General features: G+C 43.4%; 1 protein-coding gene across 2 annotated transcripts; it reads left to right on the forward strand.

Moving 5' to 3' along the window:
• Positions 1-7,241: 7,241 nt before the first annotated feature.
• LOC129840921 (ATP-dependent RNA helicase DHX15) lies at positions 7,242-23,419 on the forward strand. 2 transcript variants are annotated; one of them, XM_055908959.1, is made up of 14 exons: positions 7,242-7,434; positions 8,769-9,105; positions 9,800-9,993; positions 10,604-10,763; positions 11,876-12,094; positions 12,390-12,557; positions 12,852-12,938; positions 18,768-18,917; positions 19,212-19,320; positions 19,546-19,737; positions 21,431-21,553; positions 21,920-22,110; positions 22,271-22,440; positions 22,921-23,419. In XM_055908959.1, exons 1-14 carry the CDS (start codon positions 7,373-7,375, stop codon positions 23,036-23,038), a joined length of 2,280 nt encoding a protein of 759 aa, XP_055764934.1. In that variant the 5' UTR covers positions 7,242-7,372; the 3' UTR covers positions 23,039-23,419. The 2 variants fall into 2 exon arrangements, with proteins under 2 accessions (XP_055764934.1, XP_055764935.1); XM_055908960.1 differs by lacking the exon at positions 7,242-7,434 and adding an exon at positions 8,350-8,564.
• Positions 23,420-27,696: the final 4,277 nt, after the last annotated feature.

The raw sequence follows: 27,696 nt of genomic DNA on the forward strand, positions 1-27,696 counted from the left end.
CATGAAATAGATCAGTTGGCCCCAAACCAAACCGGCCTTATGTGGTAGCTGCAAATACATTGGACTTAAAATATTTTTTGACAGCTGAATGTTATCAATGCTCCACCCACGATTTTCAACAGCTGCAAACTCTTAATAGAGAGAACCAGGAAGGTTGTCTGATAGGTTCTATCGTGGAACTCACTGCGAGGACTGAAACTCACCCAAATCCAATGCATCAACAATGGTATATGTTTTTCTCATCTTATGCAGTATGTATGGACTTTGTGATTGACCTGACTGTATATTAACTTGGTGACAAACTTGATTCAAAAAATTCACAATTTGTACAACAGTGGTATTCAAACGTCTTCACCCGAAAATACCCAAAAACATTTCGGGGACAGTGGACATCAAACACAAATTTCTGCAGAATAACCATTATTCAAATATAAAGCATTGATGTTCACTGGCACGATTTCTGAATGGATGCTATACTGTTTGAGCTCTTTTGTTAATCTGTCTTCCTCTGACTTTTAAATCATTGACTGGTGCCCAGAGGTCAGTAATGAATCAGTAGGCCTAATGGAGAAATAAGACATTAATGATGCTTTGTTATATAGCAATTGATTCTTGAAGAATACAGCTTATAAATGTCTCATGACCTTAGTTGAACTGTCTTACCCTATTACGTAAGCTTTTTTTACACCATTGTTTGTAAACAATGTAGGCCTAATTGTAATCAAGCAATGTATAACTTCAAAAAAAGGATGAAACTATAATTTGGATCTCAGGATGGTCGACCATTGCATCCATAGCTCTGTCTATGAAATTGAGAGTGGCTGCATTTCTACAGCCCCATCCCTCAGCTGTTATCCAAAACAAGATTTCTGAGGCATTTATGTAGTGCTTATAAAGATGCTAAGAATGCCCTGTTAAGCCTTTGTGACCACAGACACACACACACAGACACACACACACACACACACACACACACACACACACACACACACACACACACACACACACACACACACACACACACACACACACACACACACACACACACACACACACACACACACACACACACACACACACACACACACACACACACCTCTTATTTTTCCGAAACCACTGTCGTGTCTGTGACTATCATTAAATGTGAAGACTTATTTATATCAAATCAGTTCTCTAGGTTTAATTATTACGTGATTAAACTAATCATATAAACATGAATTAATTAGGAATTCGGGGCACCACGGAAAATGTTGAGATTACAACGTTATAATTGTTTAATATCTGATCAATTAGGGTTCTATGAATGAATTATTATGATTACCTCAATTCTCATTACTGAACGTCGCAAACCCTTGGATATCTGCACGAACCCTAGTGGTTAGAATGGGATACTTCAGAGTACCATTCGGAAATGTTCTCATAGAATAGATGCTTCAGCGGTTGTCTGTTTTCTCACTCTAGATTGACGTCATTTCTAGCTGCAGACTCCTTGCTTTTATTCTGTATTGATCAATAGTCTCAGAGTTTAACCATTTTCAGCCGTGTAGCCAAAACTACAGCTGTATGGTCTCCGTGGCCTATAGAATTGTAGCCATTCCAACGTGGGGACGATGTCCCAGCTTTATCTGACTTCTTAACCAATCGAGACATCCGGCTTACCGTTGGGTCTCTTTGGCATGAAATGTAAATTTGGTCACAGGTGGTCTTATACTCTGGAGTAGAAAAGGGCGGTTCCATGACGCCGATGTAATGTCTATGCTCATGTGGGCGTGGCCATTGATTTGGTTAACTTTATATGAAAACCCATACTCTCATTTAGAAGGTTAACATCACATTACATCTTTTCATGTTTAATCACATACATTTCACAATATTTAGATGTAAACCTGACAGCTGGGAAATGTACACTTTAAGTGATACAGTTACGTGTGTTTCCTGTCCTTCATGAGATCACCAAATGAAACACACTTGTCATAACTGTCCCTTAAGTGTCCACGGACCATTCCCACATTCTCAAAAGTAGAAATATTGTTTAGTTCTCCCATTTTGGGGATATAGGAGTTTTGAACAAAATAAGGTCTTTGTTCTCGCTCTCCCTAAATACTGCATGGCAGTTTCTACCAGGTATTTATGACCTGTCGTAAAGTCATAAAACTGTGGCGAGAGAGGGGGAGGGGGCTATGATCCTCCCCCCAGGGTACGTCATGACACCACAATAAATGAAAGTAAACAGGATATGCAGATCAGGCACAGCCTCGTAACAAGGAACGACTGTCCCCCTGGCACCTAACTTGACATCAAACTGAGGGGCATGGGGGTAGAAGCAGGCCTCATTCCATTCCAAAACTATGCCCACTCCCCTTTGCTCTCGTTCACTTGTCATCACAACCTTGATACAGCTAGGGGGATGTTATGCAATAGCTCCACCTAGTTTCCGCCATATTGCTTTGGTTTCACCTATACTGTCTGGTCAGTTCTGTGAAGGGGGAAAGCAAAAGGAAGGCAGCCGACAGTGCATGCAACTGCCGACTGACTGATCTACAAATCACCTTGCATCACAACTAACAACTCATTATTATTTGTAGGTCAGTCAGTCACAATTTACCCATGATACATCACGGTTTTGATGCTCTCGAACACGGCCAAATTCTGCATGTGGGAGGAGCTCCAGTTAACAGCTCCTGTTACTCATAACATCTTGACACCCGCCCCCTTTCCGTCTAGCTTTGATAACATGAGGGAGAGGTATAGGGGTTTGACTGCATTTGTCTCTATGGTGTTGTCACGGATCCCCCTAGTACTGCTGCTCATTCCGTTCACCAGCTCCGGAGGTCTACGTCACCGGCCTTCTAGGCGTCACTGAACTGGATTCAGCATCACCAACCCCGGACTGTCTTGTCTCATTACGTACACCTGATTCCCATTCCCCCCGATTAGTATGTGTATATATGTGCCCTCTGTTCCCCATTGTCCTTGTCGGTTATTGTTACCATGTCTGTTGGTCTTGTGAGCACCTGTGCTGTTGTATCGGCTTCCATGCTACGTGTTATTGTGCACTTGTTTTACGGTTCTCGTACCGTGTATTATTGAGAGGTTTACATCTTGCTCTTTTGTTTGGGTGGAGAAAATAAAAACCCTTATTACGTATTCCTGCGCTTGTCTCCTATCATTTTACAGCGTGACAGAATAACCAACCTACTAAATGGAGACAGCAGGAAAGACTGAGCTGTCGACCATCGTAGAGACAGTCCAGCATCAAGAGGACTGTCTCTCCAGACTCGACAATGCCATGGACAGTGTGCTGGCAACCATTCTGCGTTTGGAAGGGAATGTGCAGTCCCTCCAGTCTCCAGCACCGGTTCCGGCACCAGCCCCCACACCACTACCTGCCTCCGTCCCATCTGAGCCGATGCGCGGAATACCCCTGTCCCTTTAACGGTGCACCAGTGAGATGCAAGGGATTCTTTCTGCACTGAGACCTGTACCTCGCTAGCTAGAGACAGGGTTGCCATCTCCGCACTGACCGGACGGGCCCTGGACTAGGGTGCCGCGGTCTGGGAAACAGGTGGACCCGAGGTCGAGTCCTACGAGCGCTTCACCCTCCTCTTCCGCTCGGTGTTTAATCATCCTGTGGAGGGCCGAGAGGGTGAGCACCTACTCTGACTACACCAGGGATCAAGGACCGCCTCAGAGTTCGCTTTGGAGTTCCGGAAGATCACGGCCTCCACTGGATGAAACGAGTCAGCTCTGGTGACCGTGTTCCCCAGCAGACTGCGGGAGGAGGTACAGATGGAGAAAGCCTGCCGTGATGACAACCTGCCCCTCGATGAGCCTCCAGCTCATCAGCATGGTGATTTGTTTGAACAACCTCCTGCGGTCCTGACGAAGACCTGCGTGGAATCCGGAGCCCAAGGCTACACCTGCTCCATGGCCAGAGCCGATAGAGGTGGTCTCTGCACGTTTGCCCAAGGCGTAGGAGAAGGAGGAATCTGGGCCTCTGCTCCTATTGTGGAGAAATTGGTCATTTCTCCCCGACCTGCCCTCTATCCATTAACTTGCCATCTAGTGGCAAAAATCTAAATTGCACCTGGGCTGGAATAATACATTATGGCCTTTCTCTTGCATTTCAAAGATGATGATACAAAAAAAAAAAAAATTATGGGTTTTTCTTTCTTTGTATTATCTTTTACCAGATCTATTGTGTTATATTCTCCTGCATTCCTTTCACATTTCCACAAATTGAAAACAAATTCCACAAATTAAAAAAAAGGGACGGATCCTTTTTTTCAATTTTCGCCTAAAATGACATATCCAAATCTATGCCTGTAGCTCAGGCCCCGAAGCAAGGATATGCATATTCTTGGTACCATTTGAAAGGTAACACTTTGAAGTTTGTGGAAATGGGGGTACGATTTAATGGTACTGCCAGTTGAGGACTTGTGCGGCGTCTGTTTCTCAAACTAGACACTCTAATGTACTTGTCCTCTTGCTCAGTTATGCACAGGGGCCTCCCATTCCTCTTTCTATTCTGGTTTGAGCTGTTCTGTGAAGGGAGTAGTACACAGCGTTGTACGAAATCTTCATTTGTTTGGCAATTTCTTGCATGGAATAGCCTTAATTTCTCAGAACAAGAATAGACTGGCCAGTTTAAGAAGAAAGTGCTTTGTTTCTGGCCATTTTGAGCCTGTAATCGAACCCACAAATGCTGATGCTCCAGATACTCAACTAGTCTAAAGAAGGCCAGCTTTACTGCTTTTTTAATCAGGACAACGGTTTTCAGCTGTGCTAAAATATTTGCAAAAGGGTTTTCAAATTATCAATTAGCCTTTTAAAATGATAAACTTGGATTAGCTAACACAACGTGCTATTGGAACACAGGAGTGATGGTTGCTGATAATGGGCCTCTGTACGCCTATGTAGATATTCCATAAAACATCTGCCATTTTCAGCTACATTAGTTCTTTTCAACATTAACAATGTCTACACTGTATTTCTGATCAATTTTATGTTATTTTAATGGACAAATTTTATTTTTCTTTAAAAAACAAGGACATTTCTAAGTGACCCCAAAGTTTTGAATGGTAGTGTATATAAAAAAGAAATGTCCTCTCACTGTCAGCTGCATTTATTTTAGGAAAACTTAACATGAGTAAATATTTGTATGAACATAAGATTCAACAACTGAGACATAAACTGAACAAGTTCCACAGCCATGTGACTAACAGAAATGGAATAATGTGTCCCTGAAAAAAGGGGGAATCAAAAGTAACAGTCAGTATCTGGTGTGGCCACCAGCTGCATTAAGTACTGTGTAGTGCATCTCCTCCTCATGGACTGCACCAGATTTGCCAGTTCTTGCTGTGAGATGTTACCCCACTCTTCCACCAAGGCACCTGCAAGTTCCCGGATATTTCTGGGGGGAATAGCCCTAGCCCTCACCCTCCGATCCAACAGGTCCCAGACGTGCTCAATGGGATTGAGATCCGGGCTCTTCGCTGGCCATGGCAGAACACTGACATTCCTGTCTGCAGGAAATCACGCAAAGAATGAGCAGTATGGCTGGTGGCATTGACATGCTGGAGGGTCATGTCAGGATGAGCCTGCAGGAAGGGTACCACATGAGGGAGGAGGATGTCTTCCCTGTAACGCACAGCGTTGAGATTGCCTGCAATGACAACAAGCTCAGTCCGATGATGCTGTGACACACCGCCCCAGACCATGATGGACCCTCCACCTCCAAATCGATCCCGCTCCAGAGTACAGGCCTCGATGTAATGCTCATTCCTTCGACGATAAACGGGAATCCGACAATCACCCCTGGTGAGACAAAACCGCGACTTGTCAGTGACAAACACTTTTTGCCAGTCCTGTCTGATCCAGCAACGGTGGGTTTGTTCCCATAGGCGACGTTGTTGCCGGTGATGTCTGGTGAGGACCTGCCTTTCAACAGGCCTACAAGCCCTCAGTCCAGCTTCTCTCAGCCTATTGCGGACAGTCTGAGCATTGATGGAGGGATTGTGCATTCCTGGTGTAACTCGGGCAGTTGTTGTTGCCATCTTGTACCTGTCCCGCAGATGTGATTTTTCGGATGTACCGATCCTGCGCAGGTGTTGTTACACGTGGTCTGCCACTGCGAGGACGATCAGCTGTCAGCGCTACAGGGACACAGTACGGTCTTAGGCATCTCACAGTACGGACATTTCAATTTATTGCCCTGGCCACATCTGCAGTCCTCATGTCTCCTTGCAGCATGGCTAAGGCACGTTCACGCAGATGAGCAGGGACCCTGGGCATATTTCTTTTGGTGTTTTTCAGAGTCAGTAGAAAGGCCTCTTTAGTGTCCTAAGTTTTCATAACTGTGACCTTAATTGCCTACAGTCTGTAAGCTGTTAGTGTCTTAACGGCCGTTCCACAGGTGCGTGTTCATTAATTGTTTAAGGTTCATTGAACAAGCATGGGAAACAATGTTTAAACCTTTACAATGAAGATCCGTGAAGTTATTTGGATTTTTACAAATTATCTTTGAAAGACAGGGTCCTACAAAAGGGACGTGGGGGGTTCCAGGCACCAAAAGGAAAGTACTATCCAGTGAAACCCTTCTGTTTTCGTTGTGCTATGGTTTTTGGTTTGTTAAATTAACTTGATCATTTTTCTAAGCTGTGCACGCATTCTACACATGGTGCATTTCTTTATAATTTTTTATAAGCGGCTGTAGGCACGCTCGACATTGCCTTCCAGGATGCAATCAAAGGCACTAGATCTAAGTAAGAGGACTCTTAGTCCTTACGCAATGCCAGTTTTTGCCAGAGACTGTTAAGGTTTTTGTCAATTATGTCCTCCATTTTTGTTATTCCAATCTATAAGATGATGACGTACTTGGTATTGGTGGCTTTTAGTCTTGCAGCATGCCTACTTTGCATTTGCCTGTTTTTTTCTTGTAATTTTGACAGCTTCTTTTCAAGGAGCTGTATTCTCTTATTAAAGTAACATTTGTATGAGATTAGCTAACTCTGATTGTTATAGATTATAGTTTTGGAAACAGACAACTGTATGGAGATCAAATGCTTAATTTATGAGAAAATTAGCAGAATGTCAGTCAACCTTCTCCCACTGCCGGCCATTGGGTTTCCTTTCACTACCAAATAAGGTAGTGAGAGGAAACGCCTACCGGATGTCTCACATTTATACATCCAGCGAAATATTTGTCTCATCTATCTGTGGTTTTACCCTCAGCAGAACCATAACCAGCGAGCTAAAATAAACTGCTTCCGGGTTACCCGAATTTGCTTCCTCGCGCAGATCACCGTAGCTAGCCGGTTGTAAGGAAAGTAGCTAAATATACACTTATTTTTTTTATCTATGTTTATTCATCATGTCTAAAAGACACCGTTTAGATTTAGGCGATGACTACTCAAATAAAAAGAGATCTGATGGGTAAGCTTCTCGTTTAATGAATCTACTCTCTTTCGGGTAGCAAGTTGCTGCTAGGGAACGGCTAGCTTGTTTTGTTTAGCTAGCTATCAACCGGCTAATGTTTCTTCTTGCTAGTTATCATTTATTAACTGGCTACTTTGTGGAGATGATTTACGATTAGCTACATATCCGCGAGCATCCTATGTTAATCAGCTTGTGACGCTCGTGCAGTCATGTTGATAAGACACGTGTTGTTGTTCTGCGGCCTAGCGCTGACGTTATACAGAGTAAACTGGCTAGCCAAGTAATGTTAACTCGATTCGACGATGTCTTTACGTCAACGGAGTTGGCGGACTGGAGCTCCGACCTTATATAAAATCCAGTTTTTTTAAGAAACTATGGCACCCTAAAAATAAACGTTAATTGGTCTCCCAAGTGGCGCAGCGGTCTAAGGCACCCCATTTCAATGTAGAGGCGCCACTACAGACACTGGTTCGATTCCAGTCTGTATCACAACCGGCTGGGATTGGGGGTCCTATAGGGCGGCGCACAAATGGCCCAGCGTCGTCCGGGTAAGGGTTTGGCTTGAGTAGGTCGTCATTGTAAGTAAGAATTTGTTCTTAACTGACTTGCCTACTTAAATAGAAAAATGCCACATATTGTCATTTTATGTGATATTGGAGCTCCAGTCCGCCCACGTCGCCGCTCAACTCCGTTTATGAACACGAGCTGGGTGGCAGGTAACCGAAAGGTTGCCAGTTCGAATCCCCGAGCCGACAAGGTGAAAATCTGCCGTCCTGCCCTTGAGCAAGGCAATTAATCACCCACAACAACAGGTGCCCAATGTGGCAGCCCCCTGCACTTCTCTGATTCAGAGGGGTTGAGTTTCGGTTGGGCCTTGTGGGCAACTGACAATAAGAAATGTAATCCTTTAATCATGAAGTTGGGTTTTATTTGCCAATTAATTGGCCAGCCTATTTCTCAAGTTCAGGAACTAGCCTCTCAGCTGCAAGATAGCCTAATAACCAACACTTGCGTTTTTTAATATTGCATCCAACTTGCATTAGCACTTAATCTACATACAATTGTATTTTGGGGACCGGGAGAAACTCTTGCATATTTGGATTCCATTAAATGGTAATCTGTAAAAGGTACTGCTGTAGAATGGTCAATGAATAATATAAATACTGATTCTTGTGTAATAATTCTTATTGACATAACCCAAAATATATAACTGAATTTGTTATTGCTATTATGCACATTTTGTAAATGTGCCACTACATTAAAGTGTACTCTGTTTCAAGTAATATACTATCGTGGGTTGACTTATGTATATTCTTATTTATTTTTTATAGGAAAGACAGAGATCGCGACAGGGACCGTGACGAGCGCTCTAAAGACAGGGACCGCGACAGAGATCGCGACCGGGACCGAGATAGGGATGTGAAGCCCTCTGTCGTGCCTCCCAACACCATGATGGCCGGTGGAGGCATGCTGCCTCTCAAGCAGACAGCCATGCAGCAGCAGATCAACCCGTTCACAAACCTGCCCCACACGCCGCGCTACTATGAGATCCTGAAGAAGAGGCTGCAGCTGCCTGTGTGGGAGTACAAGGAGCGCTTCAACGACATTCTGGCACGCCACCAGAGCTTCGTGCTCGTCGGAGAGACGGGCTCCGGGAAAACCACACAGGTGCAGTTCTGTTTGAAGGTCCTTAAACAGGGTTTGACATTAAGGGCTAAGAGGCTCTTGCCCATTGGGCAAGTCAGGAGCATTTTTTTGGTTGGCTGAAAGATTACAATCATTTGCCCCTGAAAATGTGAAGTTATTTTCACCTACAAATGGGAGGAATCAGAAACTCAACTACTAGAATTCTTTGCATTTTGGTTATCGGTTAAACAAACGATCTTCTGCCCATTGGGGCAGCTTGCGCGACTGCTCAGGTCACTTGTCCTGGGAAATGGGGAAACCCTTAATGTCAACTCCTGCCTTAAATTCTTCTGTGTTTCTACTTTGCAAAAGTGCTTCGTTTGCATTTTTCCATTGGCAAATCTTCACGCTTGAAACGGAAGAAGCAGTTTGGGTTGACTTTTAGTTTGATCTCCTGTACCCTCTGTTTGTTTTCTGATGGAATCAGATAGGTGTACAGTAAGCAATACCCCTCCTCCCTCCACATGCCATTGAAGGCCAAGTGGTTACATCACTGTGTTTACACCTACTTTGTTCCCTCAGATCTGCAAACACAGAAGAGGTAGCGTATAGGGGCGATTTGTATTTTAGCATTCCAGTCAATTCTCCCCCTCCAAACCAATGCATCTTGGAATATGTTTATGTTGTTTCAGCAGACAGACACATCCATAAAATGCCCTCCCTTGCTCCTCCTCAGATCCCCCAATGGTGTGTGGACATGGTGAAGAGCTTGGGCGGCCCCAAGAAGGCAGTGGCCTGTACCCAGCCCAGGAGGGTGGCAGCCATGAGCGTGGCCCAGAGGGTGGCCGACGAGATGGACGTCATGCTGGGCCAAGAGGTGGGCTACTCCATACGATTCGAGGACTGCAGCTCCGCCAAGACCATACTGAAGTAAGCAACTTCTTGTCTGGATAGTAGAGGCTACATCAGGGTTATTCAATTCCAGGCCTAAACACTTCCGGTTTTCATTCTCGCCTACTACCAGGATCATCATTATTAGGGCACAGCTGTAGCATAGCGCTACAAGACGTTATTCAATGGAATTAGAAAATGAGCATTTGTTATTGGATAACTTCAGATGGTACCAATCGCCGTTTTACTCAGTTTAAGAGTTTTCTCCTGCTTTGTGCCTACTGAACACAACATGGGTATAACAAAACAAAAATGCAACATTTTGGCCCTTCAGAACTGTAATGAAATACCCCCAGAATACATGATCCAAGCATTTGGGTTATAGCCAGTTCATTCAATTCAACACACACGGCTTCAGTCAAATTTCTTTGGACATGCTTTAATATGAATGAAGTTATTTTAGACTACTGTGGTGAACAAGTATTTGGTATAGTGTTACAGCTGCCCACTAAAAGGGAGCAAAGGTTGTTTACTTATGTATTCATTTTGAAGAGGTATAAGATCAATAAACACACATTTTAGAATTCAAGCCATCACTAGGTCAGCATCTGCTATGTTTCAAACCATGTGTGTCCTTTCCCCTTTTAAGGTATATGACAGACGGTATGTTGCTTCGGGAAGCCATGAACGACCCCCTGCTGGAGCGGTATGGCGTGATCATCCTGGATGAGGCCCACGAGAGAACGCTGGCCACGGACATCCTAATGGGAGTCCTGAAGGAGGTGGTCCGACAGAGGTCAGACCTCAAGGTACAGCCTCTGATTCCAGGGGGGGGCATCTCAAGTCTTTCCTCGAGTCCTCATGTCCTTGATTTGAATCTTCTCTGTGTTTTGAGAAAAGGGTGGGGAATCAAGGAAAGACATGAGAGCCAGGGCATATACCAAGGTTGATATCTTTATCATTTGCATTTAGTCAATTCTGGAGATTAATTTGATTCATTAGTTAAATTTGAATTTGCTTGTTTTTGGATGCAGTTAAAATGGTATTGACCATAACTGAATGAGTTACATGGAGTGAAAAATACCACATATGAATTGTAAATGTTGCTTTACTGCTAACTATTTCCAAGTCCAAAAATAACCCCTGGTGTAGCTCATTCCTGTACAAAAGGCCTTAAAGAGCCACTGAATATGAGGATTGGCACGTGTGTTTTTCTGTTGCTCATTAGAAGAAATTAGATTTCTGTCTTGGTGTGTTTCCTGACAGATTCTGCGTTTGGCTAATGTTTGTCGCCCATGAGACACTGAAGCCTAGATTGACTCTAAGATACCGTAACTCAAGAAATCTGTTCATTCATTTAGTCTTTTTTGCAGAGGATACTTTAGTTGCGCAAATTTACATCTAACTAAGGTGTTTGTGCTGTATTTGTCAACAAAAAAATATACAGCGTGTTTTATGTAAACAACATCAGAGCTGCTGGGTATGTCTGTCTCACTGTCTATACTATTGGATAGAGAGCAATCACCACAGCTATTCACCCCATGTTAGTGGGCAAATTGACATTGTCAAATCAAAACCCAACCTTCGTTTACCTATTGTGAGGCACGGAGTATCCAAGCTGTTTTAGACAACACTAGAATAACTGTTTCTGACTCATATCGATGTCACAGGCTGTTTTTTTATTTGCTTTTAAAAGGCATTCGCTCTTTAAGGGTTATGTTTTTGGATTGCTTTTCACTTACCTTAGTTAGTCCCAATGTCATTTAGCCTAGTTATTTGCTCGTCCATCTTAGATCCCTATTCAAATGTAGATGTGTCCCTCTTTGGGTCCCATAGTCACGGTTTCACTATTGTACACACAGTGGCATTGCAACAAATCATAACAACCACAAAGCATTAACAGGAATATGTTTTTTGCCAGGTGATTGTGATGAGTGCTACGTTAGATGCCGGGAAGTTCCAAGTGTACTTTGACAGCTGTCCACTGCTGACCATTCCCGGACGCACACACCCCGTGGAGATCTTCTACACCCCCGAGCCGGAGCGGGACTACCTGGAAGCCGCCATCCGCACGGTCGTGCAGATCCACATGTGTGAGGAAGAGGAGGGGGACTGTCTGCTGTTCCTCACCGGACAAGAGGTATACTTCCACCCCTTCTCATATGCAGTCAAGATGGTTTGAGTTGGTTCGCTGTTCGAGGTATACCTCCAGCCCTTCTCATATGCAGTCAAGATGGTTTGAGTTGGTTCACTGTTCGAGGTATACCTCCAGCCCTTCTCATATGCAGTCAAGGCGGTTCAGTTCAGTTTTGAAGCGTGATGCTGACAACACCAAGGTTGTCACCTGAATATAAGTTGAATGGTTGGGGGAGGTTTAACTTTCAGGGTACCTGTCTGCTGCTCAACATGAATATTGTTTGACTCTGAACTATCAGGAAATTGACGAGGCCTGTAAACGGATCAAACGGGAGATTGACGACTTGGGACCTGAAGTCGGAGACATCAAAGTCATTCCACTATATTCCACACTGCCTCCCCAGCAGCAACAAAGAATCTTTGAGGCCGCACCCCCCAGGAAGCCCAGCGGTGCAATAGGAAGAAAGGTACTGACCAGCAGAACATGCCCGGACTATAAAAACAGGGCTGTGTTCAGTAGGAAGAAAAAGTTTTGAAACTGAGTGAAATGGGAAGGTACTTCCTGAACTTGTTCAATCAGAACACAGATTTTAGTTTTTAATTTCAAAATGTTTTGCTATGGGGTGCCCTACTGAATACAACCCAGATTTCATACATTGGTGCTTGTTTATCACCAAAGATTTCCAATGGCTTATGATGTTAGTTTGTATAGAAAGTATTTCAGTTGTCTGCTTGTGCTAACCCCAATGCCTGTTCCCTAGGTTGTGGTTTCCACAAACATTGCTGAGACATCCCTTACCATCGACGGAGTGGTGTTTGTGATCGATCCCGGTTTTGCCAAGCAAAAGGTAGGCTGCTACTCCTCTCCCTCTATAATTGTTTGACCTTACCTCGTCATTTCAAACCCAGAGGGAATACCTGGCACCACTACTACAAACTTTAACTTTTTTCAATAACAGTGGCACTTGAACTTTCTGTAGTCCACAATCTAAGCACAATGCAGATAGAAAAATGATAGTAGTAACCAAGTTTCCATCCACCCATTTCATGCGGATTAATTACCTGACGCTTTAAACAACTCATGACAGACCTCCTAGAAACAGAATGTTATCAGTAAAGTTTCCCAATGTCAACAAAACAAAATACGCAAGACAAGGTGGGATCTTTTTTTTGTCTGAAATAGATTTCACAACAATTGCAGTGGAAATACTTTTATGTGCAAATATTGATTTAAAAACATCATGCTTTTGGCCACGGTAACCCATTTAATGAAGCTCCCGACAAACAGTTCTTGACAAACAGTTCTCATGCTGACGTTGCTTCCAGAGGCAGTTTGGAACATGATCGTAAGTGTTGCAACCGAGTGTAACAGTATTGGTTCCGTCCCTCTCCTTTACCCATCGCTCCACAAAAGCCGCAGCCCTTGCAGAGCAAGGGAAACATTATGAAGTGGAAAAGTCTAGGAACAACAACGGGACTGCCGAGTGCTGTAGCGCTAATAGCGTTTCAATTGGTGACGTCAGACGCTCTGAGACCTTTTGTGGAGCGATGGGTAAAGGAGAGGGACAGAACCAATACTGTTACACTCGGTTGCAACACTTACGATCATGTTCCAAACTGCCTCTGGAAGCAACGTCAGCATGAGAACTGTTTGTCAAGAACTGTTTGTCGGGAGCTTCATTAAATGGGTTACCGTGGCTGAGCAGCCGCACGCACACAAGCCTAAGATCACCATGCGCAATGCGAAGGGTCGGCTGGAGGCTATTTTTAAGGAGCTAGGCCCCTTAGTTCCAGTGAAGGGAAATATAAACGCTACAACATACAATGACGTTCTAGACGATTCTGTTCTTTCATGTTTGTGGAAACAGTTTGGGGATGGCCCTTTCCTGTTTCAGCATGACAATGCCCCCGTGCACAAAGCGAGGTCCATACAGAAATGGTATGTCGAGATCGGTGTGGAAGAACTTGACTGGCCTGCACAGAGCCCTGACCTCAACCCCATCAAACACCTTTTGGATGAATTGGAGCGCATTATGAAGTTATGATTAATTTAACTTATGCAAATTTCCACTAAATATCAAGGGTAGGCTATCATTTGAATGATGCTGGTGACATGATGACCGGTTTGCTTGGCTGCCAATTATCAAATAAAAATTCTGGCTTTAGCATATAACCTACCTGTCCAATTTATCAGCGAACTGTTTGTAGATCATAGCCCAAACCATATTGGGGAAGTTTTCTGTATTATCCATTCCCTCCAGGATTCTGCGATTGGTTGATTTTGCAATTGGCGCATATTATGCGAGAACTCGCAATTTGGACCAATCCCCGCAGTTTTAGCACATAAAATGGTCCAATCAAAAGCGGGTTCGTAATTTTGACCAATTACTGCACTGTTACTGTGGAAAATGGTTCAATCCAACTACAAGCCAACGTTTTTTTTCTTTCTTTTTTTTTTTCTGGCCTGTCAGTATTTTCACGTGCGAAGATGATGGCTGGTTGTTGACTGACAGGCAGGCAGTACAATGAACATAGATCAATCTCATTTGCCAACAAAAACAACAGCTAAAGACTATGTGAAACAATTTCCAAATGTTTTACATGAAAGTGGAGGGAAATTGTTTTTCACTCCATGCAACGTTGTGCTGGAACACGAGAAAATCGACAATCAACAGTCACTTCGAATCAGCAAAGCATATGAGAATGTCAGAACAGTTCCCACAGCAGAGGCAGATCACCATGTCTGAAGTGGTAGCAGGGAAGACTGGCAAGCGTTTTCCTCAAACCTTTACTCTGCTAACCTTGACTTCAGTAGGGTGGTCGGCACTCTGCTCTCCCTAGTCTGTCTATTGATAGCGCTGCTCAGACTACTGAGTGCAATTTAAACTATATACGGATCACGAAAGCACAATCTTTCAGTTTTTAAAAAATTTAGAAATGGTAATACTGTTTTAAAAGTACATATCAACCACAATAGTCTGTTTACGTTTTCTGTTCTTTTATCTCCCTTACGACCCTTTCAGGAAAAAAAATCGCACTTAAGTATTTTGAAGACAATTAATGCTAAAGAAATATCGTTCCTCAAATTGAAAGCGATTGATCAGTAAACGTTGTTAAACTGAAACCTTTTGTTAACATTGGTAGCAGAGGATGGCTAATAACTAACGTTGCAATGTGCCACCTCGCTTCGGTGAGAAGAGGTCATATGAAAGTTGGAGCAATGAATTTGGAATCTGGACACTAGTTACTAATCTGGATGAGAAAAAGCAAGCACTTGCAGTGGTATTATCTCTCGAGGGAAGAGCGAGAGATACAGCACTGGAAATATCCGTTGAGGATTTGAACAAGGATGACGGTATGATAACTTTGATCAGAGCACTGGCTTCTGTGTTTCTCAACGAAGAAAAAGACCGTGGCAACGAGGCATATTCAAACTTTGAAAGTGTTATCAGAGACAGAGGTACAATAGGATGCGCAAGTACGATATGCTTCTCCCAGATGCAGTGTTAGCTTTCAAGTTGCTAGATACTGCCTGCCACTCCTGGTAGGGAGAAACATTTGGCTTTACTGCTCCTACGGTGCTGACTTTTGCGTCAATGAAGTCAGCACTAAAGTCTGTCAGGCCAATAACAGATGGAATGCAAGTGAGTGATGCGGCATATTACACTGAGCAGCAGAGAAAAGGCGCCAACAAGTAACGTTCTCAAGACAACCAGACGAAGGCGCCATAGCCCGGCACAAATCCACTATACAACTATGGAAGGAGATCAAAATGTGCTATTTGTCAAAGCACTTACCATTGGGTTAAAGACTGTCCTCATAAAAATGAACAACTTAAACTAACAGAGGAAAATGTAAACACAGAGATAGAGCAGTGTAACATTACACTGTTTTCAAATGGATCTGCTTCTGAGGTCTTTATAGGTTGAATCCTTAGGAGCTGCTGGGATTTGATACTGCATGTACACGCACCGTTTGTGGCGCAAAATGGCTTGAATCGCTATGTCAGTGAACTAAATATGAAAGAAGTACAACATATGATTGACACACCAAGCAACAGAGCTTTCAAATTTGGAGATGGGAAGAGTCGTCCATTCTACCAAGAGTCAAGATACCAGCAAACATTGGTCAGACTAAGTGTCACATTGAAACAGAGGTGGTCCCTGCAGATATCCCCTTAGTATTAAGCAAAGCTTCCCTCAAGAAGGCAGGGGCTGTACTAGACATAAAAAAATGACCAGGCAGTGATGTTTAAACAACCAGTGACCCTTGAACTTACTACCTCACGCCACTATTGTGTAAACATTTTAGACAAAGACATCACACAGAGTCCATGTAAAAATTAGATTCTGAAGGACACAGAGAACATGACCACAGAGGAAAAACACAAAGTATTGTTAAAGCTTCACAAATAGTTTGGACATGCTACAGTTGACAGCCTTCAAAAATGACTCAGCATTTCTGGGAATAATGTTGATGAGAGTATTTCCTATCTATGTTAGATAGTTAACAGTTGTGAGACATGCTGCAAATCTAAGCCCAGACCAGCTGTTGGTTTGTCACTGGCTTCCAAGTACAATGAAACAGTGGCTGTAGATCTACTTGAGCTAGGACCAAGTGTGTGTGGTGCCTTCACATAATCGACCACTTCACACGCGTCAGTGCTGGAAGCATTGTGAATACAAAGAAACCCAGTGAAATCGTCAAGCTCTTCATTCATTCCTGGATAAGTGTGCATGTCCCGCCCCAGAAATTGTACAGTGACAATGGGGGAGAATTCAATAATAATGAAATGGCAGAGAAATTCAACATGGAAGTGAAAGACAACTGCTGCGTACAGTCCATGGAGAAATGGACTTCTGGAGAGACATAATCAGACACTCACAGAGATTATGCTGAAAAGTGAAGCAAGACAATGGATGTGCCTGGAAAACAGCCCTAGATTGGGCGTTTGATGGCAAAAAAACTCAATGCACAATGTTCATGGCTACAGCCCATGACAACTAGTGTTGGGGCAAAACTCTAATCTTCCCTCTGTACAGGTTGACAAGCCACCAGCACTAGACAGGACCAGTTTGAGTGCATGGGTGGGATGGCACCTTTCAGCACCACATGCAGAGAGAAAAGCATTCACTGAAGCAGAGTTCAGATAGAATTTGTAGGGCTCTGTGTAAACAGCTTCGGCCCACAGATGAGAAATACGAGACTGGAAACAGTGTACCACAAACGAGTTGCCTGTCAAGAGTAGAAAGGACCGGGAGTAGTCATTGGCCAAGATGGTGTGGTGGTATTTGTGAGACACGGAGGCATCATTCTCAGGGTGCATCACTCAAGATTGCGGAAAGTAAATGATCAACAAGATAGAGGGGCTGTTGCTGAGAATCAGCCTCCTACTGTAAATGTCAAAAAGGACACATTAACAGACACAAACCTACCAGATGTCACATCCAATGATATGAAAACTGACACAGGAAATGGAGCAGAGACCTTCAACCATGACACAGGTAATAATGTGTTCAAATGAGGAGAACATTCATCAGCCACGTGTTAAGACAACATGGTTGTTCCAATCTTAAACTGGGGAAACTTTTAAATACATGGACAGAGAAAGTGGTATTCCACACACAGCAACAGTCATTAGACGAGCAGGAAAAGCCAACAGAAAGCACCAGAACTGGTACAAATTGGAGTACTCTGAACCCGCTGCACTTTCTGGTACAACAGAGTCAGCTAACCTGTCACTTGTAGATAATCTCAGAATTGAACCAATAGAAAATTGAGAAAAACAGAATGACTTTCAATTATGATGTACTTGAAACAAAGGACGTGTTATTTGACAGCTAAACTAGATGAGCTCAGTAATTTGAGGAAAAATGGAGTGTTTGAGGTAGTCAAAGACATTGGCCAAAAATGTGTCTCAACAAGGTGGGTGTGTACCCTTAAAGAATCCTTAACTGGAATAGTGCCTAAAGCACGTCTAGAGGTTTTGAGGAGCTGGCTGCTAAAGAACTCCCAAAAGAATCACGACATGTGCCTCAGAGTCACTCAGATTGCTGCTGACAGTGATCTGCCAGAAAAAATGGAAACTTCATTCCATAGACATCAGATCTGCATTTTTGCAGGGAAACAGAGCTGTCAAGGGACATTCACATCTGACCTTCGCCTGAAGCTAAGAGCGAACTGTGATTCCACACCTCAAAGCTGCTTTCCCGGTCGGCCACAAATGAACAGCTTGCTGACTGTCTAACTAAAAAGGGAGCATCCGATCTTGTGCTCCTAAAGGCACTCAGTAAAGGAAAGTGGCAGCTTGCATAATAAAAATAAAAACTTTGTCAAACAATCCATTTGTAATTGGGGAACTAATTAAAATAATAAAAAATGTCCTAAGTATTATTTATTTTTAATTATTTGTTTTATTTTTCTAAAGAAAAGGTGGGAGATTGTTAATCTCATGTTTTAAGTGTCACTATATTTCTGTTATTTCGGTCCTATCATTGAGTACGCCTGCGCAGTAGTCTCACTGGAGATGGACCTGGCTTCAGTGTGATGGCGACTATGTACTGTGGTCATACGGTGAAGTAAACGTTGTTGAACTGGAACCTAGTTGTCATTTTGAGTATCCACCAATTTTAATAAAATAAGACGAGTGAGAATGTTTTCTACTCTGTAACCCACAGGTGTACAACCCTCGTATCAGGGTGGAGTCTCTCCTGGTCACGGCGATCAGCAAAGCCTCGGCGCAGCAAAGGGCGGGCCGCGCTGGCAGGACACGGCCAGGGAAGACTTTCCGCCTCTACACTGAGAAAGCCTACAAGACTGAGATGCAGGTGAACTGTCCTGGATTGTAGAAATGTTGGGGCAAAGTACATGGTCGAATGGACTATTGAATAAATTGTTATCTTATGGGTAATGTTGAGGACAATGGATTTATTAAGGAAATGTTTATAGTCTAACGTATCTCGTGTGGTGCTGGGCATTTTACAGAAGCCTGTTTTGGCCAATACGCTCAGCTAAACACATAATTTGGCAGAATAAGCCGACCTTGTTACACAACGGATGATATGATACCAGTAGAATGGCTTAATGTTCTACAGATCTGACTATTTTCCATTCCACTACAGGACAACACGTATCCTGAGATTCTCCGGTCCAACTTGGGTTCTGTCGTGTTGCAGTTGAAGAAGCTGGGTATCGATGACCTGGTGCACTTTGACTTCATGGACCCACCAGGTGGGGAGCCACGGGTTTGCTGGAATACTTGCCTGTTGGAAGTTCTACTTTAGTTTGAAAGTGTTTCAATTGAAACTGACTTGGCAGCCTTCTTTCTTGATTTACCTCTTTACCAACCAGGTTATCATAAAATATAATTTGTTGATTGTTTGACAGCCTGAAAAGTAAGTGACAAATGCGGTACTGATCACTTGCTCCTCTTGCTTCCTCTCTTGTGCTCTCAAGCCCCGGAGACCCTGATGCGGGCGCTGGAGCTGCTCAACTACTTGGCGGCGCTCAACGACGACGGCGACCTGACAGAGCTGGGCTCCATGATGGCAGAGTTCCCGTTGGACCCCCAGCTGGCCAAGATGGTGATCGCCAGCTGCGAGTTCAACTGCTCCAACGAGATCCTCTCCATCACCGCCATGCTGTCAGGTAATGGCCCAGGGCCGGGATGGCTGGCATCCAAAGTCGCCCAGTGCCCACCCTTGGCACCAGTTGACACCCTCTTAACACTGTGGGTTCCAATTTAATGCAAGATGGAGATCTCTAGATTGATCGTCTCCTCAGTGCTTTGTTAATGATATTTGTTAATTCCTAATGGTAGAAGAGTTAATTCTTCTTTTTGAAAAGTAAAGATGTGGCCCCCAGTTAAGGGGGCTTGCAGGTCTAGTTAACAAAGATGCTAGAAAGTATTCGATTTATATGGAGGGATCGAGTTAACGAGTCACAATATTTGGTAAGTATTTCTCAAATCAAAATTTCAGATGACAAAAAGCCAATGGTGAGGAATTCCGCCTTAGCAGGCCCCAGGGAAAAATACACATTTTCTTTGGTCTACACAAAGGATTTGAATGGCTTACTGGTTAGATCCTTGATTGATAATGACCATTAGCAATTTAATGGTTGATGGAAAAGTAAACTGAGAACCAATTGTATTCCGTATCAAATTGAAAAGTTGACCAGGTTTCTTCCAACTGCTTGAAATCTGGGAGTGTTTATCCTTGGTGCAATTGTGCAGGGCAGGCACCTCAATGTAGTGTTCTCAGATGGGTCGTAAACATTGCCTCTTTGCATTTGTTTAGTGGTTTGTCTATGGCTGCTTTAATGGTGTCTTTTTGATGTATTATTGGCCCGATTGCACCGGCAGTACAAGATGCAATGTTATTTTTTTATCGTCAAGATGTTGTCATGCTCTTACTCGTCAAAATTATTTTTCATCAAGGCCTGAACGTTATTTTTAAGTGAGGTTTACAAATTTTACAGGATTATTTGTTATCTGCATGTGGGTGGTTCATTAGGCTATATTTAAGCTTTCTTGGCCAATGTTGGTTTTGGTTTTACTACTGGGGGGGAAACTATTTGCGTTCAATATGGCAAGATAGATTTCTGTTTTTATCATGTAGAATGTTCAGTGTTTGGACTTTTCACAGTATTTCAAATTGTCATTCCCCTCATGCTTTACTCATACACATTTGTGATTTGGTTGTGGTCAATTCAATATCAATTTAGGAGATTCATAGAAATCCCAGTTCAATACAAAGGCCATACCTTTTTTGATTCTTGTAACGTTTCCTGAAATTCATGTTGAATTTGGTCTGTGAATGTAAAATGACTACCTTGAATGTCAAATACACATTTAAACATGTATGATTAATGATCCGGTGGTGTTGCAAAAACTCCCAATTTGGACGTATTGATGTTCTTCTTCCACACAAATCTGTGTGTCAGTAGTGACATCATATAAGGACATCTATTTCCCTTTTATAATGTCACGGCTGTTTTATGTTGCCGTTGACTTGAATGTGAAATGGACTTGGATTCTCTTGAATGTTATATATACAGTACACTGTTCTCAAGTTCAATGCTCTTTTAACGCTCTGCAGGTGTGTGAAACCTCTTTTGTTTTGCAGATGTGGTTAGGTGTTGACCCCCTTGACAAGCTAGTAGCCAGTCATCATGCAGTCGGAAGAGCCCCCCCCCCCCCTCATAAACACACCACTTGGTCCTGCCCCCCTATGCTCTCTGTGAAGTTTTCTAGCTACAATAGGCCTTGTTCCTCTGTTCTGTGAATGCTTGACTTATCCCTATGGGCGTCTGTGTTGGGGCCCATACCAACCTTGTCTAGTCCCGCAGTGTTTCGTCCGCCCCACCGAGGCTAAGAAGGCGGCGGACGAGTCCAAGATGCGGTTCGCCCACATCGACGGAGACCACCTGACGCTCCTCAACGTCTACCACGCCTTCAAACAAAGTAAGCATGGGCGCCACAAACATTTTATTTTGATAGGGTAAAAAAAATCATTAAGGGGACAGATTAGACTTCAAAATCAAGATTTGTCAGATGTTTCAGACCTCAAACGCGAGTCCACGTCCTACGCCATGGGTTGTGTGGACCAACCCTAATGAATAAAAGACTAAAGATAAGCACCGCAAATCTGGAAATAACATGGCGCAAGTATGGGTAATCGGATATGGCCACAGACTTATCTCAACAGAAGACTCACCTTTTGAAGTCTGATTTTTAAGTGCAATGTCCCTTTAAGCCACTGTGAAACATGAGGCTTATTTGACTTGCCTTTGCCTGTAACTTTGGTTGATCTGTGTTGTCGTTTCTCAGACCACGAGTCTACACAGTGGTGCTACGACAACTTTGTGAACTACCGTTCGCTGATGTCGGCCGACAACGTGCGCTCGCAGCTGTCCCGGATCATGGACCGCTTCAACCTGCCCCGGCGCAGCACCGAATTCACCAGCAGAGACTACTACATCAACATCCGCCGAGCGCTCGTCACAGGCTTTTTCATGCAGGTTAGTCTGCGCAGGGCAGGTTCCATTTCAATTAACTCTCTGAATTGAAATGGAATTGAGCCTAACCCTGATATTCATCGTTAAGTGAACAAATACGATTTATCTCGCGTTGCGTGGGTGTTTTCTGAAATGTTGTTATAATGTTTTCTTGTTTGCTTAGGTGGCTCATTTGGAGCGCACGGGCCATTACCTCACAGTCAAGGACAACCAAGTGGTCCAGCTACACCCGTCTACTGTCCTGGACCACAAGCCAGAGTGGGTGCTCTACAATGAGTTTGTCCTCACCACCAAGAACTACATTCGCACCTGCTCGGATATCAAACCGGAATGGTACGTTTTTGTGGTCACGAAGTCTCAACTCAGAAATGTCCACACAAATAAAACGATTAGCGAATAACAAGGGTTTTTGATAAGCGTCAACGTTTCAATACTCATGTCTTATGACTTACTCGTGGGGCGGCAGGGTAGCCTAGTGGTTAGAGCGTTGGACTAGTAACCGAAAGGTTGCAAGTTCAAATCCCCGAGCTGACAAGGTACAAATCTGTCGTTCTGCCCCTGAACAGGCAGTTAACCCACTGTTCCTAGGCCGTCATTGAAAAATAAGAATTTGTTCTTAACTGACTTGCCTAGTTAAATATATATATATAAAAAAAAATAAGTACATTTGTAAGTCGCTCTGGATAAGAGCGTCTGCTAAATGACTTAAATGTAATGTAAATGTACACTTAAACATAGGCTTTTAAGTAATGCTTTTATTGGATATTTTGATTGTATTATGCGACTTTGATTTAATTGATCTCGTCTCCCCAGGCTGGTGAAGGTTGCTCCTCAGTACTACGAAATGGGCAACTTCCCACAGTGTGAAGCCAAGAGGCAGTTGGAGCGAATTGTTGCCAAACTCCAGACAAAGGAGTATTCCCAGTACTGATTAACAGCGACTGGAGAGAGGAAGACATCCTTGAAAGAGTTTGGCACAATTCATACTTTAAAGTTTGTATCCTATCTTCTATCTTAATGTTTCTCTCGATTCAAGATATGATTTTTATAACTTTTTGTTTTTCTGTCCATTCAATAGCAACGTGTATAACTGTAAGCATTTATGAAATTGATATCAAAGGTGAATATTAGGCTATTCTGATTAGAGATTTTCAAAAGGAATACAATTAACATGTTAAGCATGAGCATTCATGTGGATATTGTTGATGTTCCTCTAGGAAATTGTGAACCCTGAGAAAAAAAGTGTACTTGCCTAGGTTGTCCTTGTTTCTTCAATAAAGGAGCTTCGACTTGAATAAAATAATGAATAATAGCTCATGGTCATTGACGATGTCTTTGATTGTCTAAAATATTTGTTTGTTAACTATAAATGAATAACATACATTATGTATACCCAGGGGTGAAAGTGGATCACTTCAAAAGACTCTCCTGTTGGCTACCCGTGTACCTTTGTCCACTCACTAAATAATTCCAGCATCCAAACAGTGCTCTGTACACCCGCAATTTGATGAATGGAAATCGGCATCTGTTAGAAAAACATTACCGTGCAATGACATTCAGCGAGTTGTCATTAGGCACACTACACTTACAGCCTGAATTGATGTGTCCATTGATGTATGCCTGCTTCTCTGTCTGGGCCACATGTCTCCATATCTCTGCCTTGGTAACACTTCAGTGTTCTCGTCGAACCACGATGCAATTGGGAGAGTATACCGCACGTTTTGAAATCAATTTTCATGCAGCTGACATGCGGTAATGTTAACAATGGCGTAATTGACTATAGTGTTCTCAACATTTTGTTTTAATTAGTTTGATAGGCTTATATTTTACTGGTACGGTGTACCCCCACTATTTATTTCGCCGGGACACCGGACCATACCACCTTACTTTCACTCCCGAGTATACCTTACATTAGCATTGCTGAACATGAACTTGTACATTGATGCTCCCTGTGTATAAAAAAATGTCACCACAAGGTTCTAGCTTTGGCATCTTTTCTTAGTTTAGTCTGTGCATGTTATACATAACTATGGATGCCCGAAAGGGATATCCTACTACATCTCCCCCCCTCTGATGAACAAGAAGTCAACATTCATAACATTGAAATATAACTTCAATGCAATTTGAGAACCAAGTGTTCTTTAACAATGTTACTTCACATCCAGAAACTGTATGAAAGCATGACATTACAGTTAGAACTCTTGTATAGTCTTTCTTTTTGCTGGGGATAGGTCACTATATTCTAATCATGTGGCTCTGAGCATTCTCTCCTTCCCCCTCTGTGTGTTGGCTGTGGCTGCGTCTGGAAGAGCTCAGAGGTGTGTCTAGTTCCTCCTCTGAGCCTGTGTCCACCACATGGAAGCGTGGTGCATCTGCTTTCCGCAGCACTGTTGCTCGTGTCTTTGAGGTTTTAATCCACGCCTGTTGACCTTCTCGCAGCCTGGAGTCTCCGATTAAAGTCTACAGTTTGTGCTGGTTTCAGTTGTTTGTCCCTCTTAGCGAAGGCCTTCCAGTTAGTCCGTTGGGGTTTGAGCTGAGCTGGCGAGACAGGCAATGGGGAGCTCGGCAGGCAACGTCCCATGATGCAGTGCTGTGACCCTGTAAGCTAGCAGCCCTGTATGGATCCTTGTTCTTTTTCAACAGTCCCTTGACTGTTTTCACAGCCCTCTCGGCTTCACTGTTGCTTTGTGTGTGATATTAGCTACTGGTCACGTGTGAAGTCATATTCTGCGGCAAATGGAGCTTGCGGAGAACTGGGGAGCGTTATCTTTAACCAGGACCTCAGCGCCCACTTGCAAAAATGTACTGTAATCCATTGATAACTCCATCTGATGTGGTTATGGGTGTCTTTGCTATTTCAATGTATCTTGAATAGTAACCTACAACTAGCAGATAAGTCATTTTTCCAATAAAACATATGCCGCTACCTTTTTCCATGGCCATGTGTCCCTCATGCTCTCTGTCTAGCATTTCCGGTTGTAGAGTGTGGGATTACGATAGTACAACATATCATGAGAAGGTCCATTACAGTGGAAGTCACTTTGATGAACACAATAGGGCTTTAGCAGCTGATAAGATAGTACTTTATTAATCCCCCAGAGGGGAAATTTAATTGTACCAGCCAATACATACATTACCAGTAAATAGACCATAAAAACACAAGGTCACACAGACATTAAAAGCACAACGTCCTCAATAGATATAAAAAAAAAAACTAAGTGTGTTAAAAAGCCTCATGGCATATGGTAATAAGGATATGTAGAAATGCTCTGTTTTGGCCTTGGGTAAAATAAATCTGCCTGCCATCGCACTGCAATGTTCCAGCCAGTTACTGTGGAGGAGGTGGCTAGTGTTGGCCTCAATACTTCTAAGCTTTTTGAGGATCTGCTTCTCCAGCATGGGCTCTAGTTTGTCCTGGTTGGTCCCGATGGTAGATCCAGCCTTCTTGATGATTTTGTTTAGCCTGTTTGCATCCTCCCTAGTGGTTACCCCCCCCCAGCAGATTACACTATAAAACAGGACACTAGCCACAACACTATTAAAAAACATTTTGACAATTTTTGAGCAGACATCAAAGGAGCTTCCTTAAAAATAATAGCCTGTGCTGAGCCTTTTTAAAAAACCATTGAGGGGTTCTGTTTCCACTGGGAACAGGCACAATGCACCATTGTATTTCCACGGTGTAGGTACGCTAGAGGTGATGAAGTGGCGCAGTGGTCTATGGCACTGCATCTCAGTGCTAGAGGAGTCACTACAGACCCTGGTTCGATTCCAGGCTGTATCATAACTGGCCTTGATTGGGAGTCCCTTTTCCTAGGCTGTCATTGTAAATAAGAATTTGTTCTTAACTAACTTGCCTACTTAAATAAAGGTTAAATAAAAAATGTAAAAATAGGGTGGCGCACAATTGTCCCAGCGTCGTCCGGGGTAGGCCGTCATTGTAAATAAGAATTTGTTCTTAACTGACTTGCCTAGTTAAATAAAGGTTAAATTTAAAACTAAATATAGGTTAAGAACTTTTGTGAAAGAACACAGTTTGAAAGATATGGCAAATAGAAACCAAACCAGATGGACATCAGAAATAGATGGGAGAGGTTGAGGGTAGAGGGACAGAGGTAAAAACAAACAAAATAGAACTATTGTAAAATAGACTGTACCATAAAATGTATACAGTATGTATAAGCTGGAAGTAAAGGCCTAAGCGTTGTTGTTCACTAGTTTACTTCAATTAGGGGTGGTAGGGTTAGAAAGTAATAAAGGAAAATATATATATTTTTAAAGATATATACAGTGGGGAGAACAAGTATTTGAAACACTGCCGATTTTGCAGGTTTTCCTACTTACAAAGCATGTAGAGGTCTGTAATTTTTATCATAGGTACAGTTAAACTGTGAGAGACGGAATCAAAAAAAATAATAATCCAGAAAAACACATTGTATGGTTTTAAAGTAATTAATTTGCATTTTATTGCATGACATAAGATCACCTACCAACCAGTAAGAATTCCGGCTCTCACAGACCTGTTAGTTTTTCTTTAAGAAGCCCTCCTGTTCTCCACTCATTACCTGTATTAACTACACTTGTTTGGACTCGTTACCTGTATAAAAGACACCTGTCCACACACTCAATCAAACAGACTCCAACCTCTCCACAATGGCCAAGACCAAAGAGCTGTGTAAGGACATCAGGGATAAAATTGTAGACCTGCACAAGGCTGGGATGGGTTACAGGACAATTTGCAAGCGTCTTGGTGAGAAGGCAACAACTGTTGGCACAATTATTAGAAAATGGAAGAAGTTCAAGATGACGGTCAATCACCCTCGGTCTGGGGCTCCATGCAAGATCTCACCTCGTGGGGCATCAATGATCATGAGGAAGGTGAGGGATCAGCCCAGAACTACACGGCAGGACCTGGTCAATGACCTGAAGAGGCCTCCCGGGTGGCGCAGTGGTCTAGGGCACTGCATCGCAGTGCTAACTGCGCTACCAGAGTCTCTGGGTTCGCGCCCAGGCTCTGTCGCAGCCGGCCGCGACCGGGAGGTCCGTGGGGCGACGCACAATTGGCATAGCGTCGTCCGGGGTAGGGAGGGTTTGGCCGGTAGGGATATCCTTGTCTCATCGCGCTCCAGCGACTCCTGTGGCGGGCTGGGCGCAGTGCGCGCCAAACAAGGGGGCCAGGTACACGGTGTTTCCTCCGACACATTGGTGCGGCTGGCTTCCGGGTTGGAGGCGCGCTGTGTTAAGAGGCAGTACGGCTGGTTGGGTTGTGCTTCGGAGGACGCATGGCTTTCGACCTTCGTCTCTCCCGAGCCCGTACGGGAGTTGTAGCGATGAGACAAGGTAGTAATTACTAGCGATTGGATACCACGAAAATTGGGGAGAAAATGGGATAAAAAAAAAAAAAAAAAAAAAAAGGACCTGAAGAGAGCTGGGACCACAGTCTCAAAGTAAACCATTAGTAACACACTACGCCGTCATGGTTTAAAATCCTGCAGCGCACGCAAGGTCCCCCTGCTCAAGCCAGCGCATGTCCAGGCCCGTCTGAAGTTTGCCAATGACCATCTGGATGATCCAGAGGAGGAATGGGAG

This window comes from Salvelinus fontinalis, chromosome 42, assembly GCF_029448725.1.
Source record: "Salvelinus fontinalis isolate EN_2023a chromosome 42, ASM2944872v1, whole genome shotgun sequence".
NCBI classification, from domain to species: domain Eukaryota; kingdom Metazoa; phylum Chordata; class Actinopteri; order Salmoniformes; family Salmonidae; genus Salvelinus; species Salvelinus fontinalis.